This window comes from Zea mays, chromosome 8 (assembly GCF_902167145.1).
Source record: "Zea mays cultivar B73 chromosome 8, Zm-B73-REFERENCE-NAM-5.0, whole genome shotgun sequence".
NCBI lineage: Eukaryota > Viridiplantae > Streptophyta > Magnoliopsida > Poales > Poaceae > Zea > Zea mays.
The window spans coordinates 173597479-173618833 of NC_050103.1; the positions used below are offsets into that span (position 1 = coordinate 173597479).

General features: G+C 44.1%; 1 protein-coding gene across 1 annotated transcript; it reads left to right on the top strand.

Annotated features, from left to right (window-relative positions):
* Positions 1–12519: 12519 nt before the first annotated feature.
* Positions 12520–20374, top strand: LOC100382780 (uncharacterized). The gene is made up of 9 exons (NM_001175489.2): positions 12520–14020; positions 14322–14406; positions 14483–14567; positions 14717–14839; positions 15668–15745; positions 18644–18747; positions 19282–19369; positions 19436–19534; positions 20008–20374. Exons 1-9 carry the CDS (start codon positions 12565–12567, stop codon positions 20098–20100), a joined length of 2211 nt encoding a protein of 736 aa, NP_001168960.2. The 5' UTR covers positions 12520–12564; the 3' UTR covers positions 20101–20374.
* The last annotated feature ends 981 nt before the right edge of the window (positions 20375–21355 follow it).

A 21355-nucleotide genomic window follows, 5' to 3' on the forward strand; every position in this document is an offset into this window, starting at 1 on the left:
GATGACTTGGAATGTTGCTTGGGCTCCCACACCTTGAAGTGGCCGGTGTGACACCCCAGTGTCACCTAGGGTTTATCTCAAATGCCAAACCAAGAACCATTATTTTATGTGAACCAAAGTAAGCATGAGCATCAAAATAACTTAAGTAAGAATTCACCAAGTATATACTTAAAAGTATCATGATCAAAACAATTGAGTCTTTGAAAAGGGTAGAATGTGCAAGCCTAATTAAAAACCCTAAGTGAGCCCCATGAGCAAAATTCAAGAAAATAAGAAAAAGGGGATGAAAAGTTTAAAATTATGACTTGAGCCAATTATAAAAATTGAAGTATATTTAATAAGCAACAAGAAAGGTTGAGAAAGCTTAGCCAAAATAACTAAATTAAAGCCCCAAATCAAGCTTCTCATGTGGGGACTTAATGGGAATTCTGAATTTCAGAATTCAGAAATTCAGACCTTGAGCCAAAGATCAGGGATGTTCACCTTGATCCCTAACTCGAATCCTAATGGCCCCATCGACAAAATTGTGTCTAACTAACCCCTCTGTCGTGTGCCAGAAGATGGCATTGGGACGCGAGCCTAGACACGACAAAACCTTGGATTTGCCTCGGGTTTGGGCAGGGAGACAGACCAGATTTCCTGGCTCCATATCTCTGCAACCAGTAGGCAAAATCCTATGACCCCCACACAAGAATGGTAGCTTGTAGGGAGGAGAAGAGGTTTTGTGCACTGACCAAGGCGAGAGCAGGCTCGGATGAGCGACCACACGCGCCAGAACTTGGGCAGAACGCACGGGCACACGTGTTCGACCCTGGTCGGCACGCCAGAGCTCGCCCAACCCGCGCGCGCTCACCCCGGTGTCCGGTCAAGTCCGCTGCGCGCCCACGCCCTCGCTCGTGCCCGCCCGCGCCTATAAAGCCTCCCCGGGCGCACCTCACTTCGCCCCGCACTCACCCTCACCGGCCAGCCACCTTTCCTTAGCTCCGGCGAGCTCAATTTCGCCCGCCATTGCCGCCAGAGCTTCGGCCACCGTGGCCAGCCCACTCCAGCCACCCTCAAGTCAAGCCAGTGCTTCGGCTAGCTCCGCCAGTAGCCCGTGAAGCTTGCCAAGCCCTCGGACCCGGCCAGACTTCACCGGAGGCCCGAGATCGACCTCACCAGACTTCGGTCTTCCGCCGCCGCGCGTGGACCGAGCTATCCAGTGAGTCTCCGTCCAATCCCTTGCGCTCATATCTTCTCTGGCATCCCGTGAACCTCCCTGACCCATCCAATTGAACTATCTCGCCGTGACCAGGCCGGTCCCCTCGCCGCCGACGAGCATCCCCGTCTGCGCGCGTGGACCGACCGACTCCGGCCATCTCCGACGGTGTCCCGCACACCGTTGTGATCCCTGAGACCTCCCCTACATCCTCGACCACATCACCGGAGCAATCTCGCCGCCGGTAAGCCCCTCCGCCCTTTCTTCCGCCGCGGTTACTGTTTAAGGTAGAAGAAGGACCTCGGGTTAGGATTTGTAGAACCCGAGGGGTTTTCTGTAACGTCAGTGACTCATGTGAATAGTAGCTTAAGGACTGATCCGCGAAGAGAACTTGAAAAACCCGCCAGGGACCCCAGTGCAAAGTGGATTTCCATTAAACCAATTCTGTTATTCTTTTTTTAAATGACCAGAGAACTTAGAAAATCCATAACTTGATGAATTCTTAATCAAAAGTTGTCAAACTAATTTTGCTAGATCCTAAATATTATGAACTGTCATTTAAAGATGGTAAACCTTATGCTTTCTGTTCTGAATTTTAGAGTTTAAAATTAAAAACAGAAACTTATCAAACCTTGTTTAATTAGGGAAAATTAGTTTTCTTCTGTGCTGAACTTAAGAAAATTTATAGATGTTCAAACCTCATTTAGACACTGTTTAAAAATAGTAAGAACCCCACCATTAGAAATTATGATGTGCTTATTCCTTTAAAGCTATTTTGCCCAAAACTTAGAGAAAATCAGAATGGCATTAAAAATTAATGAACAGTGATTAAGATTATTTTTCCTAGTTTACTTATGTAACAGAGAACCTAGGAAAATACAGAGACCATTAATTTGGACCAGTTTTAAATTAAAATGTTTTATTTAGCCTTATTTAGACTGAAAAACAATTATTAGAGTAGCAAAGCTATAACCAAAATGATTAATAAAAATCCAGTGGACTTACAACCACCAGAGCCCCACTACAAAAATACAGAGCACCTCAGCCCAACTTTTTAAGTAAGGAAAATAAATACAAAGTAATAATAAGGCATTTTCCAAATAAATCATGAACAACCCCTATTAATGTGATAATGGGCAACCAAAAAATTAGCTAAGTCCATGATGAGATAAACTACCAGAGAAAAATGCAAACCCATGAAAAGGAAGCAAACCATACCAATTGCTAATGATTTAAGAGAAAGGCCACTTAATTCAAATAATACATACCACCCCTTCCCTTAAGCAAAAAGAGGCCAAACTTCAGAATGATTGCTCTTGCACAAAATAATAACTATGAAAAATAAGAACTCTGTTGTTTGATGTTTTTCAAATATAGTGGTAGTAGAAAGCACCCATTTGGCTAGAAACTTGAGAAAACCATAGAAAAATAATTAAAAGGTATTAATGATTAGAAATCTGTATCAAGTCATGTTATAACACCTAAAAGCCAGCAAAATAAGTTTTGGAGAATTGCCCACTGTTAAATAGTAGTTGTAGTTCAAAGCACCCCTTCTGCCCTAGAGTTTAATAATTTTGTCCAGAGAAAACTATTCTTTTTCTGATCCCCAAATTTTGAGACAGAGAAACACACACCAGTAACAAGCCACTGTAATTTTTGTAGAATTTTTGGAATTTTATAAAAGCAACTTGTAGTTCAAATCTACTTCCAAACATTAAAGAGAATAAAAGAAAAGGAATGAAGGAATAAACCCCACCTCAATAAGCCTAACTTGAGAACTTATCAATTCTCCCTAAGACTTAAAAATAACTCAGTGGAACCCCAAAAATAAACCTACCACTTACCTTAGCTAAGTTTAGACCAATTTACCAAGTATACCACCCAAGGGTCTTACATAAGTAAAGTTAACCTTGTTTAATTCAAGAAAGATCATACACCTTTAAAGTCGTGATTTCTAAAAGCACATATCATATCATGCATATATCTTACGCATTGCATTCATTAGATTGTAATCTTGTCGACGGAGAGTACGTGCTCATCCCCGAGCAAGGACCTGTCCAAGAGGAGGACCAGGAGCAGGCTTCAGAGGCTGCTATTGAGGATCTCCCCGCAGCCCCAGCAATTGAAGGCAAGCCTCGGTTTTATGCATAACCTGTTAATTATGCTATTTTACTACACTTAATGCTTGTAGGATTGCAATGTGCACTTAAGTGTAGGAGTTGCTTGAAACCTCTAGTTGCATGAACTCAGGATTCCTTTTTGAGATGAATACTAGTATGCTAGGTCGAGTAGCTGCTTGCTAATCAGGATCTCGGTAGAAGTCGAGTGATTTTTCTAGCACTCGCGCGAGGTAAGGAATTGATTGTATTCATCTTGATAACGGGATCTATGTTGGTCTATGGACTTGGATCCAGGGAGGATGCCTTGTCCATGAGACGGGAAAAATGGATTAAGGATTAATGTGTGGATACCTGAGTCAAGCTTTTGAACGTACTAAGCACATGCCGGGAAAAATGGTAACCGGTAAACCTAGTACCTGATTGAAGCCGGGCGCGGACTTATCCCTCATGCGACCTGAGACTGGGTCTCCCATGCTAGCTATGGTGGGTACAAGTGCGGTCACTGCACGGCGGCAGCCGGGGTCAGTGGAGCATTGTATGCCAAGGCGGTGAGGCCTGGACGTGAACGGGGAATCGATGGGGACGGTTGTCATGTGTGGGGTCGGAGTACCCTGACATGCCGTGTGTTTAGGTTTACCTTGCAAGGTTAAAACTCGATTCGAATCGTCTGCTTCTCGCAGCTAATGAGACTGCTTGATTCCTTGTACTGCATCGAGTAAGAAGTGAAATGTGGTTACATGAGATAACTTGTTGAATGAACTAAATGATTGTTACCATGTATGCTTAGAAGGAGCAAATCTAGCTAAGTTAATGATGGTAAAAATTGAAAAGCTAAAAATTGATTTTAGAAACAGCTAGTGCTTTTGGCAAACCAAACCCCTCAGCCAAACAGCTGCATAGTCTAGAGGTAGAGGAGTAGACTCCTCACACCGGTTAAGTCTAGCTGAGTATTAGTATACTCAGCCTTGCTTGTGGCACCATTTTTGCAGGTACCATTCAGGATATGGTTGATGGTGTGACTTGGCCTACCACCCTGCCACCGGGTTGGACGGTCGAGTGGGATGTTGCTCCGGCAGGAGAGGAGCACGAGGAGTAGTGGGCTAGGCCTTGCCCGATTCCTCGATACCGACGACATCGATTATCCGCTGCACTTTATTTTGTGAACTTTATTTGCTACGCAAAAACTCCGATTTATGTAATAACTCAGTACTTAATTTGAGGATTCCTGTTTTATTGTATTTCTTCTGTGACTCACCTTCGAGTGAGATTGTGGAATTTGATCCTGGATAAGTGGCTCTATCAGACTAGATCTGAAGGACTGACGGGTTATTCCGATTTAAGTGTGTTACGGCCCCTGAGGCGTGACTTAGGCGCTTAAGCTGGAATAATTCGGGCGGTTCTGCCACAGCCGGTTGGGGTGGTATTTATAGCCGCCAACCAAAATTTAGCCGTCGGTGAAGTCTGCTGGTGAAGGGCGCACCAGATAGTCCGGTGCGCCACCGGACAGTGTCCGGTGCGCCGCCACGTCATCCTGTCGTTAGGGCTTGGAGCTAGTCGACTGTTGGAGGCTTTGTCCTCTTGTGGCACTGGATAGTCCGGTGCGCCACCGGACAGTCTGGTGCCCCTCTGACTTCTGCTCTGACATTCTGAATTCCACTGTTTACTTTGCAGAGTCGACCGTTGCGCGCAGATAGTCGTTGCTCCGCTGGCACACCGGACAGTCCGGTGCGCCACCGGACACTGTCTGGTGAATTATAGCGGAGGTGCGCCTGGGAAACCCGAAGGTGAAGAGTTTGAGCTGGTTCACCCTGGTGCACCGGACACTGTCCGGTGGTGCACCGGACTGTCCGGTGCGCCAGACTAGGGCACACTTCGGTTTCCTTTTTGCTCCTTTCTTTTGAAGCCTAACTTGTTCTTTTGATTGGTTTGTGTTGAACCTTTGGCACCTGTATAATATATGATCTAGAACAAACTAGTTAGTCCAATTATTTGTGTTGGGCAATTCAACCACCAAAATTAATTAGGGAAAAGGTGTAAGCCTAATTCCCTTTCAAGCTTTGGGAGCAAATTTAGAATTTCTACCTTTCTTTACTAGAATGTAACATTTGCTCCCAAATACACGAAAGTATGACACGTTGGGTTTGTTACCGGTAAGAAGTTCATACGAGGTCTTCTTGAGGAGGCGATGAAGGTAAAGCCGGTTTATGGCGTGGCAAGCTGTGTTCACAGCTTCCGACCAAAACCGCTCAGGCGTCTTGAACTCTCCAAGCATCATCCTCGCCATGTCGATAAGCGTCCTGTTCTTCCTCTCTACCACACCATTTTGTTGTGGTGTGTAGGGAGCGGAGAACTCGTGCTTGATGCCTTCCTCCTCAAGGTACTCCTCCACTTGCAGATTCTTGAACTCGGACCCATTGTCGCTTCTTATCTTTTTCATCTTGAGCTAAAATTCGTTTTGAGCCCGCCTTAGAAAGCGCTTAAGAGTCCCTTGGGTTTCTGATTTATCCTGCAAAAAGAACACCCAAGTGAAGCGGGAAAAATCATCAACAATAACAAGACCATACTTACTTCCCCCGATGCTTAGGTAGGCGACGGGTCCGAAGAGGTCCATATGTAGTAGCTCCAGTGGTCTTGATGTTGTCATCACATTCTTGTTGTGATGAGTGCTTCCCACCTGTTTTCCTGCCTGACAAGCTGCACAAGGTCTATCCTTTTCGAAGCATACATTGGTTAGTCCTAACACATGCTCTCCCTGTAGAAGTTTGTGAAGGTTCTTCATCCCAACATGTGCTCGACGGTGATGCCACAGCCAGCCCATACTAGTCTTAGCGATTAAGCATGCATCTAGATCGGCCTCCTCTTTCGAAAAATCAACTAAGTAGAGTTTGCCATCTAGTACACCCTTAAACGCTAATGAACCATCACTCCTTCTAAAGACAGATACATCAACATTTGTAAACAAACAATTGTAGCCCATGTGGCACAATTGACTAACACACAGGAGATTATAGCCTAGCGACTCTACTAAAAATACATTAGAAATAGAGTGCTCATTTGTGATGGCTATCTTGCCCAAGCCTTTGACCTTGCCTTGGTTCCCATCTCCAAAGATAATCGTATCCTGGGAATCCTTGTTCTTGACGTAGGAGGTGAACATCTTCTTCTCCCCGTCATGTGGTTTGTGCATCCGCTGTCGATAATCCAGCTTGAGCCCCCGGATGCATAAACCTGCAAGACAATTTACGCTTGGGTTTTAGGTACCCAACTCTTGTTGGTCCTACAGGTTAGTTACAATAGCTTTTGGTACCCAAATGCAAGTCTTGTCTACTTTGCATTTGGGTTCCAACTTTTTAGCAACCACTTTTTCATTTTTACATGAAAGTATAAACTTAGTGTTGCAAGCATGAAAGACGGTAGTAGGTTTATTACACATTTTCCTAGGAGCATGAGACACAAAATTTCTCGTAGGCCTACCATTAGAACTTGAAGCGAACATAACATGTGAATCATAAGCATCATAATTATATCTCCTATTATGACTAACAATTTTCCTATTATACATGAAAGCATGATTCTTTTGAACGCTACTAGCCATAAGGGCCTTCCCTTTCTCCTTGTTGGAAATGGGAGCCCTTTGGCTTGTTAAGTTCTTGGCTTCCTTTCGAAAGCCAAGTACATCCTTAATTGAGGGGTGTCTACCAATAGTGTAGGCATCCCTAGCAAATTTTAGTTTATCAAAATCAACCTTGCAAGTCTTAAGTTGAGCATTAAGACTTGCCACCTCATCATTTATTTTAGCAATAGAAGCAAGATGTTCATCACAAGCATTGATATCAAAATCCTTGCATCTATTGCAAATTACAACATGTTCAACACATGAGCTTGATCTATTAGCTACCTCTAGCCTAGCACTTAAATCATCATTCAAAGTTTTTAAACTAGAGATAGATTCATTGAAAGAAGATAACTCAGAAGATAGTAATTCATTCCTCTTTATTTCTAAGGCAAGAGACTCTTGAACACTAACAAATTTGTCGTGTTCCTCATACAAAATGTCCTCTTGCCTCTCTAGTAGTCTATTTTTCTCATTTAAGGCATCAATCAATTCATTAATCTTTTCTACTTTAGTTCTATCTAATCCTTTGAACAAGCTAGTGTAGTATACTTCATCATCACTAGAAGTAGAATACTTAGGGGTTTCTCGAACGCTTACCTTTTTCTCCTTTGCCATGAGGCAAGTGTGGCGTTCGTTGGGGAAGAGAGAGGACTTGTTGAAGGCTGAGGCAGCAAGTCCTTCGTCGTCAGAGTCGGAAGAAGAGCAGTCTGAATCCCATTCTTTGCCAAGGTGCGCCTCGCCCTTCGCCTTCTTGTAGGCTTCTTTTCCCTCTTCCCATGACTTTCTTCCCCCTGGTCATTTTCATTATCGGGACATTGAGCAATAAAATGACATGTCTTACCACATTTGAAGCAAGTACGCTTTCCCCTTGCTTTATTCTTGTTGGGGTACTCCTTGCGTCCTTTTAATGCAGTCTTGAAGCGCTTGATGATGAGAGCCATCTCATCTTCGTTTAGCCCGGCCGCCTCAACTTGTGCCACCTTGCTTGGTAGCGCCTCCCTGCTTCTTGTTGCTTTGAGAGCCATGGGTTGAGGCTCGTAGACGGGTAATGGACCATTAAGCGCGTCGTCTACATATCGGGCTTCTTTTACCATCATGCGCCCGCTCACAAATTTTCCGAGTATCTCCTCGGGCGTCATCTTTGTGTACCTGGGATTTTCACGGATGAGGTTCACAAGATGAAGGTCAATAACAGTAAAAGACCTAAGCATAAGTCAGACGACATCGTGGTCCGTCCATCTCGTGCTCCCATAGCTCCTAATCTTGTTGACCAGGGTCTTGAGCCTGTCGTACGCCTGTGTTGGCTCCTCTCCCCTGATCATAGCGAACCTTCCCAGCTGGCCTTCCACCAACTCCATTTTGGTGATCATGGTGGCATCGTTTCCCTCATGTGTGATATTTTGAGGGTGTCCCAGATTTGCTTGGCGTTGTCCAAGCCGCTCACCTTGTTGTATTCATCCCTGCACAAAGACGCTAGTAAAACAGTGGTAGCTTGTGCATTTTTATTGATTTGCTCGTTAATAAACACAGGGTTATCTGTACTATCAAATTGCATTCCATTTTCAACTATCTCCCAAATACTAGGATGGAGAGAGAATAGATGACTACGTATTTTGTGACTCCAAAAAGAGTAGTCCTCTCCATCAAAGTGTGGAGGTTTACCAAGAGGAATTGAAAGCAATTGAGCATTAGAATTAAAAGGAATACGAGAGTAATCAAATGAATAATTTGAATTAACTGGTTTCTTTTTCTCGTCATCATCGTCTCTTGGTGAAGAGGAAGATTCATCGCTGTCGTAGTAGGCGATCTTCTTGATGCGCCTCTTCTTCTTTCCATCTCCTTTCTTATGACTCGAGCCTGAGTCGGTTGGCTTGTCATCTCTAGGCTCGTTGAGGAAAGACTCCTTCTCCTTGTCGTTGACCACCATCCCCTTTCCCTTAGGATCCATCTCTTCGGGCGATTAGTCCCTTACGTGAAGAGAACGACTCTGATACCAATTGAGAGCACCTAGAGGGGGGGTGAATAGGTGATCCTGTAAAAATCAACAACTAATAGCCACAAAACTTGGTTATAAAGATGTTAGTGCAATAGAACCAAGTGGCTATAGAGTGATCTCTTGCGAATCACAATAATCACAAGGAAAGACAACACAAGAGACACAATGGTTTATCCCGTGGTTCGGCCAAGTATAACACTTGCCTACCTCCACGTTGTGGCGTCCCAATGGACGAGGGTTGCACTCAACCCCTTTCAAGTGATCCAATGATCAACTTGAATATCACGGTATTCTTCCTTATATCTTTTTCCATTTGCGAGGAATCTCCACAAGTTGGAGCCTCTCGCCCTTACAAGATTGATCACAAAGAAAGCACGGAGTAAGGTTGGGGAGAAACACACATAAATCCGCAACACACACACTCACACAAGCCAAGACTTAAGCTCAAAATGAAACACAGAGAGTTCACAACTAGAACGGAGCTCAAATCACTAACACGATCGATTAAGTGCGCGAAGACGGAGTGTGGGAGTATTGGATTGCTTAGTGAATGCTTGGGTTACTCCTCCATGCGCCTAGGGGTCCCTTTTATAGCCCTAAGGCAGCTAGGAGCCGTTGGAGGCCAACAAAGAAGGCCGAAGTTTCCTTCTGTCGGGTGGTGCACCGGACAGTACGGTGCACCACCGGACAATCACTGTAGCATGTCTGGTGCGGATCTCCTTTCTAATTTGGCGCAGCCGACCGTTGCAACTCCAGGCTGGTTTGGCGCACCGGACACTGTCCGGTGCACCCAGCCGACCGTTGGCGCGGGCCACGCGTCGCCCGCGGATTGCGCGGCCGACCGTTGCGCTGGCGGCCGATGTCTCACCGGACAGTCCGGTGCACCACCGGATAGTCCGGTGAATTATAGTCGTACGCCGCCAAAATCTCCTGAGAGCGGCCAGTTCGCCGGAGGCTGGCCTGGCGCACCGGACACTGTCCGGTGCACCACCGGACAGTCCTGTGTGCCAGACTGAGCTGAGTGTTGGCTGCTTAGAGCCAAGTCCTTTTCTTCTTCTCTTTTCTCTGTTTCTAGCATTTAGACAAAACATGTTAGTACTCAAACCAATGTACTAAGTCTAGAAACGTACCTTGTTACATAATTTGCACTTCTCTCTTCATTTTGCACATAATAACTTACTCACTATGTGTTGGACACTTAATCACCAAAATATAATAGAAATGGCCCAAGGGCACATTTCCCTTTCAAAACTCTTGCGTGTTTTTGTGTTCATTCCTTAATCTCGCAACAAGCAAAACGCTTAGGCCCCTCCTCATCTTAGGATTTAGGGCGGGTGCACTCCGCCACCCGGTCGGAGATTTCCTCTCCGACAACGCTGAAGAAGAAGAGAGCTTTCACTGATGTTGCCGTTTGATTGAACCTGTATGAAACTATGTGTGAACATGTGAAACTACAATATATATTTGAAGAACATGTGTAATTCGTGTGATTGAAATATCTGTGTGAACCTGTAATATCAGTGTAAACTATGTGAACCTGCAATATTTGTGTGAACCTGCAATATCTGTGTAATATGTGTGAACCTGCAATATGTGTCAACCAACGTGAACCTGCAATATTTGTTTGAAGAACCCGATTGTTCCTTTTGTCGACAAAAACAACAATGAATCAAGCCAATTTAGTTGCACATGTTCATTGATCTAAAGCATCAGGAAACTAAATTGAACATGTTGACAAACTAAGATAATACATACGCCATTCAACCTGACAAACTGAACCGAACCTCTTGACAAACCGAGTTCATTCCATAGTTATGTTCAAGTCTTCCATAGATACGAGCAACACATTCACATAGCTTAATATCTAGCTCATGCCTTACAGCAGATTGACTACATCACAAAAGACCTACTAGATATCTTATAACACAAATACTACAAGCAGTCAATGTGCTAAGCATTGCCTCCCAAATTCTAGTTCCTCATATGATCTTGAATCTCTTCAAAATTGACATCTTCCAAAGCCCATTCCCCACCATTCATCGTGTGGGCTTCATCGTCTGAGTTGTTGTTGTTGTCAAAATACTCAGACAAGGGTGGTGAAGGACCAACCTAGATGAGTACAAATCGATACGATGCTTCATCTAGTGATTGAGAAAGCTCATGAACGCACCACATCAATTGGTTCACCAAAATCTCTTTATTTGAAGAAGGGTCAGAACAATGTAGTCAATAAACAATGCCTTCAAAATCAACACTACTTTCTACATCTCTTCAATGACGTCTTTAAGGCCAGTATAGACCTCTTTGTTCCTAGCATACTGCAAAACAAAAGAAACAGAGCATCCATTTTAGTACCCAATTCAGTTCATGCCACCATACTCGATTCAGTTTAGCTAAGGTTCTACAAACATTCAGTACAACTAAATTTAGTTCTTAAAAAAGTATTGCGTCTGTTATAGACACAGTTGATGCTGATGACGCTTGAGTGGTGATGGTCGAAGTGCTCCATGAGTGAGGCTATTCGGTGGACATCGTTGGAGGAGATCGAGTGGAGGAGGAAGAATCCATACCGAAGGCTACACCGTTGACCATGGGGGAGGAGGATGAATCCTTACCAACGACGGCAGCTGGCGGCAGCTTGTTGAGTTGATCGAATGCGGCGAGCTCAACCACTATTCTCTTCTTCTCCTCGTCAACATTGCAGGGGAGGACCTTCGACGAAGGAGCTTGACGACGCTGGAAGGAGGAGCCTCTAGAAGAAGTTAGGGTTAAGTCACAGACGAGGGTGAGTTGAGGAATGTGAGGACATCAACGTTTTTTATCGAGGTGTGTGCTGTTAGCAAACCTTCATATGCAAATCTCACTTTTCAGACGAGTTGTCGAGCCCGGGAACACCAAAAGAGCGACGACGTGTTGCCGAGCACTACTGGATCCAAATATACACCGAGTCTGAATAGTTGGTGAGGCAGGTATCAAATACTTCCTCGCCTAAAGTCCAAACAACGTCCAAACTAACGATGTCAATGGGGAATTCCCGACCGGTTTATAGCATACCATACTCATCCGGTCATCCCCATTATGTTTGAACTATCCCTATACCTATCTCCATCCCCATACCCATTCCCATTCGGGTTTCGGGTCCCCAATGGGTCCCCATCCCCCAATTAAGGGATAACTAGGTACTAACAGCAAGCACAAACTATGCAAATTTTAGACATCACCACATCAGCAAACACTCAACCATGAACCATGATCTATTCATTCATCCATCAAAAAAAATCAGTACTTTTGGACCAATAGAAGAAATGGAGAAATGGAGTCTCCTCACCTTCTTTGGTCACCATCTGAGTTCGTTGGCGTCTGAGGATCCATGGTCGTCATCGTCGTCCTAGGCTTTTAGCAGTCGACGGTGCTCCTCGTCGCTGGTGAAGTCGCTAGTGTGTAATAACAGTCGACGGTCGACAATTTTTATCTCGTGCCCTAAAAAAGAAATTCCCCACGGATTATCAGGTATCGGTCCCTGTTGACATATGTAGTCCAAACAACGTTTTTCATAAGCCGTTCGGCCGTGGAGCTGGAGCCAGCAGCGGCAGAACCACGCTAAAATCTCGCCCAAATCATCCCCGCCCCAGCAATGGCGACCTCCTTCGGTTTCGGCAGCTCCGCGACCGCGGGCTCCACGGCCTCCTCCCCCTTCTCCTCCACCCCATCAGCCTTCTCCTTCTCCCAGCCGGCGTCTGCCTCCTCCCCTGCCCCCGCCTTTGGCTCCTCCCTCTTCTCCTCATCCTCCGCCGCCGCTTCTTCTGCTCCAACTTTTGGGTCCTCCCTGTTCAGGGCCTCGTCCGCCGCCGCCGCACCCGCCTCCTCTCCCGCTTTCGGATTCGGATCCACCTTCTCGTTCGGTCAGTCCATGGCGGCGGCCTCATCGGCCGCGTCCGCGCCATCCCTTTTCGGTGCAACGCCCGCATCCTCCGCTGGAACAACCCTTAGCTTATTCGGCGCTGCTACCTCCGCCGCAAGCAGCCCTGGGTTCTTCGGCGCCACCTCCACTGCCGCAAGCAGCCCCGGCCTCTTCGGTGCGTCCGCCACTGGCTCTGCGGCAACCTCCCCGAGTCTGTTCGGTGGCACCTCGGGCCTATTCGGCGGGACTTCCTCCGCAGCGACCACCCCGAGCCCATTCGGGGCCACCTCTTCCACGGCGGCGACAGTTAGTCCGTTCGGCGCCGCCTCTTCTGCTGCGTCCACTCCAAGCCTCTTCTCTGGAGGGGCCACGGGATTTAGCTTTGGCTCGTCGGCGTCCGGTTCCACCACTACCACGGCCGCCGCCCCGGCACCATCATTTGGCTTCTCGTTCAACTCGGGGCCGGCCGCGTCAAGCACTGCATCCACGCCGACATCAGCACCGGCTTTAGGGTTTGGCGGCGCCACTGGCTCGTCGCTGTTCGGGTCCACCACCTCTGCGCCCCTCTTCAGTACCACCACCGCTTCTTCTCCAGCGTCTGCTGCGACCACCACGCCATCCTTTGGGTTCTCTTCTTCGCCAGCAACAACCGCTTCCGCCCCATCGTTTGGCTTTACACCATCATCAGGAAGCGCGACGACCGCGAACACGGCTCCTTCTTTGTTTTCATCATCCGCCACCACACTAACCACACCGGCGTCCTCGTCCTCCACTGGCTTCTCCTTGGCCACTTCGCAGGCTGCACCTGCTCCCTCATTGTTCTCTACCAGTGCAATAGGTAGCTCGTCTGTCACTACGCCTGGATTTTCCTTTGGTTCATCTTCGGCAGCTTCTACACCAACTTTAGCCTCTGTGTTTGCAACTGGTTCCTCCACTGTGCCATCAGCGGCTGCAGCTTCTGCAGCATCTGGGTCGTCGTTCCCAGCTGTTTCTACCAGTGGTTTTAGTTTTGCAGTTGCGCCATCATCATCAGCAGCTGCAGCTACTGCCACTACCACCACTGTCACAAGTGCTTCTACATCTGCAGGCATGACAACCACGGCTCCTTTGACTGGAACAACGGGGTTTCCAAATTTTAATCTTCAAACAACTACCCCAGCTTCTACCTCATCTCCCACACTGGCATTTGGTGAGCTTACATGGTTATTCACCATCTGCAGTTCTTCAATTTTATGTCTTCAATGAGACGATGACTGAGGTTCAGCGGTATTTTACCATGCCTACGTGTCTGGTTTGAACCAATTATTATGCTTCTGGATTTGGTCCCAATGTCATCATTGTTACAGCATCATATTCACACACGAAGTTACAGCCTCCAGTTTGTAGAACATAATAACATCTCAAATGAATCTACATCATTGCTTCAGGTCCCAACATTATTGTACCTTCACTATACTAACCATTATACTTGTATGTTTTTCTTATACTAGGTGTTTCTACTACTGCTGCTAGCTCATCAGCCACCAGCACCACAACTCAAGCAACTTCCTCAGCTGTTCAAGTCAGCAGCACAGGGTTGTACAAGTTTCTTAGTCTATGTCTACTACTAATTCTTGATTCTGAACTGATATTTTTCATTTACTTTGTGCAGTCCGACTACTACTACATCTATCACTCCAGCAGCATCCCAAGCACCTAAGCTACCATCAGAAATTGTTGGCAAAAATGTTGAGGAGGTATTGCACTAATCTGTTTAAATTGCAGCTAGCTGATTTTCACTTTGGCGTTTTTTTTGTATCGGTGATATGCTGGAGGCTAGAGAATCTGCTTGCTGAATACTTCATTTCTGTAACTAACCACGCTCATGCAATTGTCTGTGTTGTAGATTATTAGGGACTGGAACAATGAGCTTCAAGACCGTACTGCAAAATTCAGGAAACATGCCACCGCAATAGCTGAATGGGATAAGAGAATTCTGCAAAACAGAAATGTTCTTATTAGGCTTGAGGTTTGTGTTTTCATTTATTATCACTTTTTCGAGCAGCATGCCACATTGTATTGTTACCAGAGGTTTCAAACTATTTGGCAAATTTCAAATTCTAGTTCTTGCAAACTGCAGTTAGGAGATTAGCAAGGCTATACATATCCTTGTGCTTATTCTGGATTGTTCTTGATTACCATTTTGTAAAATAATGTTTAAAACAAATGATAGTGTATGCTTTGTTACAAGTAGACAATGGCAGCCCAAGAAGGTTTAGTTCCATCTAATTCCACAATGTGAAGACCTGAATCGCAGTTTCCCATTTCTGGATTATGTATTGTTGTAACTTGTAAGATTGATGTGACGAGAAGAGATTTAGGTGATGTCATAGAGATTTGACTGCACAAACTTTTGCTGGTGTGGCTTAGTTTTGGGATAGTAATACAGAATTGGCACACCAAAATTCATTTAAAATTTATCATTCTTCATGTTGATTTGATTTTTTCTTGATAACATCATATTTATTAGCTTACAACCATTGTTTCGGTCATCGATTTTGATGGGACAATTTTTTTGGGAGATGGAGTTTGAAAGTGATGAAGATATGCTATTCCCGTTCACTAATGTTATTGGCAAGTGATATGGAGTTTAGGTTCTCAATTTATTAACAACTGATCAGTCTGAACAACGAAGGTCTGAAAAGCTCAACAAATATTCACACTTACTTAAGGAATCCAAACTATAGGAAGGAATTCTGATTGTCTCAGTGAAATCATTGGATTCAGATTAGTTTTTAGCTTCTGTACATGCTTATGATATTCTGTACTGAGTATTTTTTTTTCATTTTCTTTGCAGGCTGAGGTGGCTAAAGTTGTTGAAACACAAACAGGCTTGGAGCGTCAACTTGAATTGATAGAAACTCATCAACGAGAGGTTTGTGTTTCTTAAGTCTTTATATGTTTCCTTTGTTCTGATTGGCTGTAGCTTTATCATTCATTCATTTGTTCTATACTCTTTTTCTGTGCTTATTTCTGTAATTGGTTACCTGTCGGTATTACAGTATTCACGCACTTCGCCAAAAAATCACGCCTCTTTGTACACCCCCCGGTGCGCGCGTGTCCATGAGTAGTTTGACTTACCCACTATGAATTTGTTTTTTGTTGTTGTTGTCTTAGTCGTGGACGTAGTTTGCCAATATTTGTCCATGACCATGAGAAGTCCAGCTTTACTTAACCGGTATCAAATGTTGTGAACAGTATGAGCTACCATTACCTAATGCTGGGTCCCTTGACATATGTACTAATTTAACAGTCTTGAACAAAACTTACAAATGCAAGTTTTCTTGGAATATGTGCTAATTAACAGTAATATGGTACTTGTTATGGTTTGACTTGACTTATGCTGAACTTAAATTAGAAGTAAGGATAACCAATGGTTAAAAGAAATTGCATTGGTAATTTGAATTTTGAATACAATTAAAAAGAAATTCATGTAATGTGATGCTGGTTATTTGATAGACCTACAACTTACATGGTTAGTATAGTTTATTAGACATGAGTTGACTGTTTGACATCTCCCTGCTGAAACTAAAGGTGCAACTTTGAATGAGTTAATAAAGTCCTTGAGCTCAAACGTGGTAGTTTGACTCTAGGGTTAAGTACATCCGTGCCATTATAATTTTACTGTTTTTGAAGCACACCATTAATTTCAAGAAACTACGCCATCGCCATTGGAACTTTACATATGTTTGAGAGTTGAGATATGCCGTTATACACATATGGAGACGACTTGGGGCCCCTGTCAGGCATATGGATGGAATCATATATCCGTATGGGCAAGATCGCCCCTTCCTCTTCTCTCACACTCATTGACACATGGGGCCCACTTGTCAACCTTCCACGCAGTCTCCCTCCCTTTGTCTTCCCCATCTCAATCAGACCCATGCGCTGAATGCGTGCGAGATCTTGCTGGCACAGCCGGCGAGCGCACATGAAGGTGCTGACGCATCACCACCGAGCCAGCAGGCGGCCGAGGCAAGCAACAACGTGCGACGCTGGAGCTACTGCGCCGCCGCTGCCGGGTGAGCAGGCAGCCAGATGTGCGGAGCTGCTGTACCACCACTTCTGGGCGAGCAGGTAGCTGGCCGAGACACTGCCTCCTGCTCTTGCTACTACACTCATCTGTGCCGCTCGCCAGGACTGCTGCTACATAGGTGTCCGTGCGGCTCACTGGCCTTGCTGCCATGCAGGTGCTCGTCGGCCTTGTGGCCCCACACCAACAGCTTGTGGACAGCATCAGTCCACACCACTTCCTCTGCCTGGGCGCACTCACGCGGCTCCACAAGCCCAAGGCCTTGGCGTGCTTTCTCTGCTGTGCTGCACGGGTGCGGCTTCCGTTCCCACTGCCCTCCCCGCTTGCCCTCGCCCGCCGCTGCCGGGAACAGCGTGCCGTGCTTCCTTGGGCCTGCTGCGAAGGGGATGCACTACCTGCTGCAGAAGTTGCCGCCGCTCGCGCCAATGCCGGCGAGCGCGTGGGGGGTTGCTCCAGCCATACGCGTGTTGTGTCCATGAGAAGGATTAGTGAGAGGACAGAGGAAGGGGATGACACATTGGGCCCGCCTGCAAGTAATGGGAGGGGTATTTTGGTCCATATGAAAATACAAATTCTCCATACACCTGCACATTGGGCCTGAAGATGCCCTAAGACGTATATAGTGGCATTTTCAGTTTTCACAAGAATTATAATGGCACTGACATATTTTCACGAATACTTATGGCGTGCTTCGGAAACAACATAATTATTATGGCGTGTATCTAATTAACCCTTGACTTTAATATTTATGAGCGTCCTTGTGTGGAAGTTCTTATTTTTTGGTTTCCTGGGAACCTTATACATGGCCCTGATTTTTCTTTGGACTAGAGATTGCTTTGAGATGAATTCAAGGCCTGCAATACCATCAGCACTCAGCAGTGTGCCTTGCTTAGTGATCTTGTTTTACTCAAAATGTTCGAATCAGTGTCCTTGCAACTTTTGATGTAGTTCCTACTATCATGAAGAAATGGGCAATGATACACAATTTAGCTGTTTTCATGATCTATTTTGGATTCTTGGCTGTGAGTCCTTGACCCACAAATCAAAATACAGTTTAGCTGTTTTCATGATCTATTTTGGATTCTTGGCTGTGAGTCCTTGACCCACAAATCAAAATACAGTTTTAATCTACAAACTGAACTACGTCTGGTAATACAATTTCTGCAGTCTGTACTTAGTAGTGCTAGTTGACTATGATCAGTGCTTTCTTAACCCATTAAGGTGCCGTTTGGTTCATGAAATGTAACGTAAATGATAAAGGTCATGATTCACACTCAAGTATCAACGATAATAAGACTATCTCCATCAGACTTCCTATACCACTCCTTATCCTACTCTCTTTTTCAAACTTCTCTCTGCAAACAGTGCATCTACAGTGAAAAACAGTGTTATACACGCCCGCATTCACGGCTTTGCTGGAGTTGGCCTAAGTTTGAATAGACCGGTATCACTTTCTAGTGTGGAGGGATACTGGTATCTGATTACGGTTGGACTTAAACAAACATGATTTAACGTTATTAGTTACCACCACGTTACAAATATGCGAACCAAACAGCACCTAAGTGTGAATCAAAATACTGTTCTAACCTGCCAATTGAACTGTGTATGGACATATATTAGTCTGTACTCAGTACTAACTAGTAACTAGTACTAATTGACCATGTGATGTGCTTGCTTAGTCAAAAGCTATGTACAATCATTCAGCTTCTGATTTGCAAAGAACTTGTTTTATAATTGCAGGTAGACAAGGCTCTACAGAGTATGGAGGAGGAAGCTGAACGCGTATTCCAGGATGAACGAGTGTTACTTCATGAAGATGGAGCTGCTTCAGCAAGAGATACTATGTTAGTTCAATAGACTTTGGGGGTGTTTGGTTTCTAGGGACTAAAATGGAGGGACTAAAAATTAGTCCCTAGAAGCCAAACGCCCCCTTATCTTGATTCTGTCAGTTTTTTTTAGTTTTACTCCAATCTAGGGTGAATGTAAGTATAAAAAACACAGTTCAACTCAATTTGGAATAAAAATAAGTAGTTTTGTCTCTCAAAATGATCTCCATTAGTCCATATTGTTTTTGAGGAAACTGATTTGAATATTACATATATAAATGGCAGGCAATTTGTTTATATTTGCTTGGTGGTCTGTTTTCACTGGTGTTTTACTCCATTCGTCCCAAAATAGTTGTAATTTTAGTTATAAATCTGGACAAATAATTGTGCAGATTTTGGGACCGAGGAACTAACTACAAAAGCTTACAGAACTTGTCCTATTCCATTAAATTAGCCTACACAGTTAATTCTGTGATTGAAAATGCGAAGATCACTATCATTCATGCATAGTTTGTTTTGTGTCTCCAATTAAACCTGTTTTGCAATGCTTAGGTATGAACAAGCAGAAGTTGTGGAGCATGAACTGCAACATATGACAGAACAAGTAAAATCCATCATTCAGACTATGAATGCTACTCAGGTATTAATAGACTTTCTATTCAGTTAGGACTCAGGAGCAATCTCTTACTCCCCTTGTCTAATCCAGGGTGGTGAGCTCGAGTCCGCTGATAGTATGACACCATTTGATGTTGCTGTCCGAATACTGGATAATCAACTGCGTTCCCTGATGTGGATTGATGAGAAGGTCAGTATATTTAACTGCTTATAATTATTATTTTTGTTTATTTTTAGTTTTATTTCTTTCAGTTTGGCATACCTCACGTGTTCTGTAAAAACACATTGTTCTGTCGGATCCTGCCTTTTCGCAAATGATTGCCTTTGAGCAAAACCAGAGTAGCTTGATCTATATATCATCCTTGCATTTGAGCAAAACCAGAGTAACTTGATCTCTATATCATCCTTGCCTTTGATCAAAACCAGAGTAACTTGATCTATTTCATCCTTTTCTTTGGATGACATCAGATGTATTCATGATTTCATGCACAGGAGTCTTACTCCATCCATCCGAAATAAATTCATTTTTGGCAATGCACCTAGACGTACTTGTCTAGAAATGCATTTAATTTGGAGCAGCGGTAGTGATTATTCATTGGAATTAATTGTCTAATCTGTTGACGTGAAACCATTATTGATGTATGTTTGTTATATCTTGCCTAGGTTAATGAGTTCTCTGGCAGAATACAGAGGCTGCCTAACAACAGCGTTTCAGCCGAACGTGACTCTGGAATTCCCAGGTTTTGGTTAAGCTGATTAATTCGCCGCATTTTCTTGCGGCCCTAATCGAGGTTCAGTAAACATTCTTCGCTTGGTTATTCTGCTGCTCCACCGGCCAAGGTTTCGCGTTATTTTCTCCCCGTTCAAGCACTTTGGTGCCATGTAGCTCTAGCCGGTTCACTCTGGATTGGTACCATTCAGTGTCACTTGTGCACACTTCAGCATAGTTTCTATTTGTTTAACGTTGGACGTGATTACGGCATGTTTGGATCTATTTGTGTTAACTGTTTTAGAAGCTAAAATTAGCACTATTTACGCTATTGTGTTCAATATGGAGCACAAGTCTGCAGAACTAATCTCAACTCACTTTCATCCCTTAGGTCTTTTTTGTTTTACGGTTAATCCATGTGGATTGAGTGATATTGAGTCGATTTAAATTCATAACAAGTCAAAATTCATCTCAATACAATTCAATACACGCAAATCCACATGGAATTGGAATAACTGAACATGGCCTTATATGCTGTTGGGGACTTGTTCTCAAGTGCTATGAGTTAAGAACAAGGCAACACAGAAAACGTTAGTCGTTAAAATCCTTCGTCCTCCGAAGCATTATTTCCCTTAGGACGTAATGGCTTACGGACGAAGGTTATGAAGGACGTACCTTCATAAATTCATTAAATAATGACGAAGGATGAAATATAAAGAATATAAAAGATCACATGAACAATTATATACTATCACTAGGTATGTGCCCGTACGTTGCAACGGCGTACAAAATATTCGACAAAATGTGAGTGTTAAAGCAACTCCAACAAATGTCTCAAATAGGGTACACCTTGCTTAAATTATATATCACACAGATATAACACAAAATGAGTTTTGTGAGTATCTATATATCACACAGGTACACCTTGCTTAAATTAGATATTTGATCGATCTATCTTTTGTATAACACAAAGAAACATGAGCTGCAGAGGTAGAAGATGGGTGTTTTAATCCAAACGACCACGATTCAAACCTTAGCATCCACCATTTTTTCAACAAACAACTAAAAAAGATGTACTCACGACAAACAGTGTCAAATGTAAAATTATACAGACATTTTCTATTGATTCTTTAGAAATAAATCAACATGAATTATCATCGTAACTTAATAGATCGATAACACACTAATCTCATACACTAATCTAATCTTTTTTAGCGATATTGATAAGTTAAAGTTGTACGTTTGCAAGGATGACATATCAATATGAATTGTCATCGTACTTAATAGATCGATCACAAAGTT